Raw genomic sequence first — 3,890 nt, 5'->3', positions numbered from 1 at the left:
GCTGGCCCACCAGTCCCAGGGTTCCGCCCGTGGGAAACAAAGGGGCTGACACTATTTTGTTTTGAGCAAAAGAGAGGCTTTTCCTCTCCGATTTTCATATATAAAGAAACCAATAGGGCTGCCACTGGTAACGTCAGCCCACAGGTTGGAGAGGCACACAGCAGTTCCAGTGGGAGTAGTCGTCTCACACTCTCACTTGGCCAACCTGTTCATCTCTAGACGATCCGAAGTAGTTCCCCACGCCGCGTGTCCAACAGAAGGATGCAGCGTTGCAGCAGCACCGCCCGTGCGTCGGGGAAGAGCGCTTTCCGTTGATAAAATTTACATGGAAAATTTGTGAGATTACATTGAGGCATTCACCACAGTAACAAAGAGAGAAAAAATGAATTCAACAAAACACAAGGGAAAGAGCGAATCGACTCTGTTTTCTGCGACTGGCAGGAGACTACGAGCACGACACAATCAGAGCCCCAGAGGCCCCGGGTAGTAGCTGTCCTCGAAGCTCCATAGCTCGGCCGGTGCATCCTCGGCGGCGACACCGACGGCGGCAGGGGCGGTCGCGGCCGCGGACCCGCCCTCCATGTAGGGGACCCCGAGGAAGCTCATGTAGCTCTCGTACGCCATCAGCTCCTCGGAGAGCGCCTTCACCTCCTCGCAGGAGCACGCCGCGGGCTCCTCCTCTTTCTTGGGGGAAGGGAGCACGGCCGCCATCGTGCACGGGGCCTCGTGCGCGGGCGCGCCGACCAGGATCTCGTTGGGGAAGTTGACCTTGGCCTTGGCGCCCCTGATGCGGCGCGCGGCGCGGTCGTAGGCGCGCGCGGCGGCCTCGGCGGTGGGGTAGGTGCCGAGCCAGACGCGGACGCCCTTCACGGGGTCGCGGATCTCCGCCGCCCACTTGCCCCACGGCCGCTGCCGGATGCCGCGGTACTGGTTCGTCCGCCCCCGCTTCGCGCGCGGCGCTGCAACCAAACCAAACCAATGAGTTTTACTCCTACGCACGGACGCCCGTTGCCAAAGGGAATACTGTGAGGTGAGTTTACCTTTGTCGGGGGCGGCGCTGTGGGCGTCGGAATGGTCGGCGTCGGGCCAGAAGTCGGCGGTGGACACCCGGCGGCGGTGCGCCGGGATGTAGTCGTAGATGATGGCGCCGCCGCACATGGATGGATGGAGACGTGGGGTGCCTTTTTAGGTGGCGGGAAAGGCTAACTGGAGAAGGCTCGATCGATCGATGGATCCAAAGCGTAGTGGAAACAAGGGGAGCAAGGCGGCTGCTGGGACTGGGAGGGGTGCTTTCAGCGGCGGACGGGACGTTGGATTGGGTTGAGTTGGACGGTATGAGGCTACCGCCACCGTGTTTATATACAGGTCGGAATTGTGGGGGCCAGCCACCAGCCAGGGAATGGATCGAGGAACGAATACGCGCTGGACGGAGGCGGCATATCGTTTTCTCTTCTTTGAACGGAGGCCGCACACCGTTTCTTTGCCGCTGTTTAGCCGAATTGAAACCTGACGCGGCTCCTTTTTCTGATTCTTGGAGCAGACGAAAGTGGATACCGCTGCACGCCGCAGCGATGAACGACTGATCGAGACGAAGCTGTGTACTACTCCCTCTGTAAACTAATATAAGAATGTTTAGATCACTATTTTAGTTATTTAAACAGTCTTATATTAGTTTACAGAGTACTAAACACGATGGCCAAGAACCACGTAACTTTAGCCGCAGAATGCAAGTCAATCTTGGTGTGCTTGACTTATCTCAACGTAAATAGGCAGGTAAATAGTCCGCAGATTATCTCAAAACAACAGCAACCGACAGTGACGGAGTCGGGATTTTTTATGCGGGCATATGCAGAGTCATTTTCTCTTTAGAACGCGACAATGTAAGCCATAGAAAATCATAGATACAGTCTTGTATATTTTAAATTTTCATAACGCGAAAATGTAGATGCATAAATTCAACTTGTTCCTCTTGCTTCTTCTGTTGTCAACAACCATAGGAGGTTTTAAAGCCAACCGATGCAAAGAGTCCTCATCTTTCACTGAATGCTACAGCATCTCCAACGCGACCTCAAACCGCTCGAATATATCTGAATCACGCCGTTTGAACATATCTTATCATCCAACACGGTCTTGTATTTGTCCGCAGACCGGTCTGGACATCCTTTTTCCCGCAAATCGGGAGGCTTTGCGGGCGCCAGGACTGCTGACACGCACGCCAAAGTGGGAAGACCCTTAGCGGGTAGCACGAGTCACCAGGCCTGACGCAGTCTGTCTAGAGACCGAAGATGGTATCCGTGTGCAAAACTCGTGGAATATCAAGCATCTTTGCAAGTTCTACCCATAAGGCACTGTTGCCAAGCCTCGTCCCGGCAACCCCTTTTGTACAAGCCTGGTCTCATAGACTCGTAACCCTTTATACGAAACCAGGCGAAGAGGATCTTGTGTGTATGTGAATAAAGCTAAGTATTCCACAAACTTTTATCTATATTTACTTGCGTACTAATACATAATATGATGTGGTTACGCATTGTTTGAATGAAATGACTAACATGCCGCCAATGTATCCGCATTGTCTGTCCTTCTTCTTCCTTTTTCTACAAAGACAGAAGGATTCCTCACGTGCATGTTTCTCGGGGAGGACGATAGGGTAACCACCATTTCGGATGGCGTTTGGCACGTTTGGCGTTCATTTCATACGATGAGAAGTACAACAAAATAAGATAAGTCGAAAACATTTTCAACTAAAATTTCATTGTTTACATTTTGAAGATTCCCCTTGCGCGATCCTATATTTGTACGAAAACCTATACGCGAGGGAACCTTGTCATGTTTCGTTTTGCACTCTAGCTCTCCCTCGAGTCCGTTCGGCGGAGTCTGTGCAGCTGCAGTGGTCACACTTCCAGCAGGCTGCTAAAGACCAGCTCTTCGAAGCGCTCGCGGCAAGTGTGCACCCCGACAAACGTCCAAATAGCGTAGGGTGCTGAATTAAAAATCGTGCAAAAACAGAGACGAGTAAGGAGAATAATACACATTTATTTGAGCACATTGAATGTCACACGTTTACTGAAAAAGGAAAAGTGCTCGATAGTGTCTTTGGCCCTTTCCTCCCAGGGTTTACATCAAGTGGAAGGAGGAAAAAAGAGGCGCCTAGGCCAAGCGCTCCCGGCAGGACATCCTGCCGGTGTCCAGCTGAAGAAGATGGTGCTGCCGGCGTTCAGCTGGAGTCCGAGTCATCGTCTTCGGATTTGACGCTCGGGGACTCACTGTCGTCGTCTTCATGATCTGGGTCCTCCTTGTCGCTATCGCTCAAGGAGGAGCCTTCGCTGTTGCTCGAGCTCTCCCGGCAGCACTCCATGCGAACGTCGGAAGCCCCGAAGAACTTCACGGAGAGCGTATCGGACTCCACCAACTTGAAGTGGAGGAGGTGCCCCTCCGCCAGATAGCGGGCATGAGCGAAGGATTTCCACCCGCGCGTAACGAACATGACCCGTTCACGGGGTACTCGATGTTCACCCACACGGCGCCATTGGGGCAACCGTTCACGCGTAGCCACAGGCCGAGCGACTGGTCGACCTCCATAATCCTGGCGAAAGGACGAGGAAGACGCAACTGGCTTCGCGATGCGTCTCGCAGCCCCACAACAAATTCAAGCGTTGTGTTCTCTGTGTGGCCTTCCACCGGCGGTGGAGCAGCTGGAGGTGGAACGACGGGCGCCTCGCTTCAGCCTCCCTGGCCACGAGCGCTGCGTCGACCACGACCTCGTCCTATGGCCCCGCCCTATGCATTAGAGCCGGCCTCCACGGCCGCAACCGAGGCAGGAGCGTGATACCGAGGAGAAGCTCTCGCTGCGACGGCGGAAGCACGAGCCCGGCCTCTTCCTCTTGCCATGG

General features: G+C 54.1%; 1 protein-coding gene across 1 annotated transcript; it reads right to left on the bottom strand.

Annotated features, from left to right (window-relative positions):
- Window positions 1-287: 287 nt before the first annotated feature.
- LOC123107492 (ethylene-responsive transcription factor ERF071) lies at window positions 288-1,314 on the bottom strand. The gene is made up of 2 exons (XM_044529479.1): window positions 1,041-1,314; window positions 288-959 (listed from the first exon to the last, which is right to left on the bottom strand). The coding sequence occupies exons 1-2, from the start codon at window positions 1,156-1,158 to the stop codon at window positions 463-465; spliced, it is 615 nt and encodes a 204-aa protein (XP_044385414.1). The 5' UTR covers window positions 1,159-1,314; the 3' UTR covers window positions 288-462.
- Between the last annotated feature and the right edge of the window lie 2,576 nt (window positions 1,315-3,890).

Source organism: Triticum aestivum, chromosome 5A (assembly GCF_018294505.1).
Source record: "Triticum aestivum cultivar Chinese Spring chromosome 5A, IWGSC CS RefSeq v2.1, whole genome shotgun sequence".
Taxonomy (NCBI): domain Eukaryota; kingdom Viridiplantae; phylum Streptophyta; class Magnoliopsida; order Poales; family Poaceae; genus Triticum; species Triticum aestivum.
The sequence above is the reverse complement of the archived record's forward strand: the minus strand, read 5'-3'. Positions and strand labels throughout refer to the sequence as shown.

Bases quoted from the DNA above. Each gene is read 5' to 3' on its own strand.
- LOC123107492 (XM_044529479.1), bottom strand. From the start codon at position 1,158: ATGTGCGGCGGCGCCATCATCTACGACTACATCCCGGCGCACCGCCGC. The intron at 960-1,040 runs GTAAACTCACCT...GTTTGGTTGCAG, and splicing joins CAGCGCCGCCCCCGACAAAG to CGCCGCGCGCGAAGCGGGGG.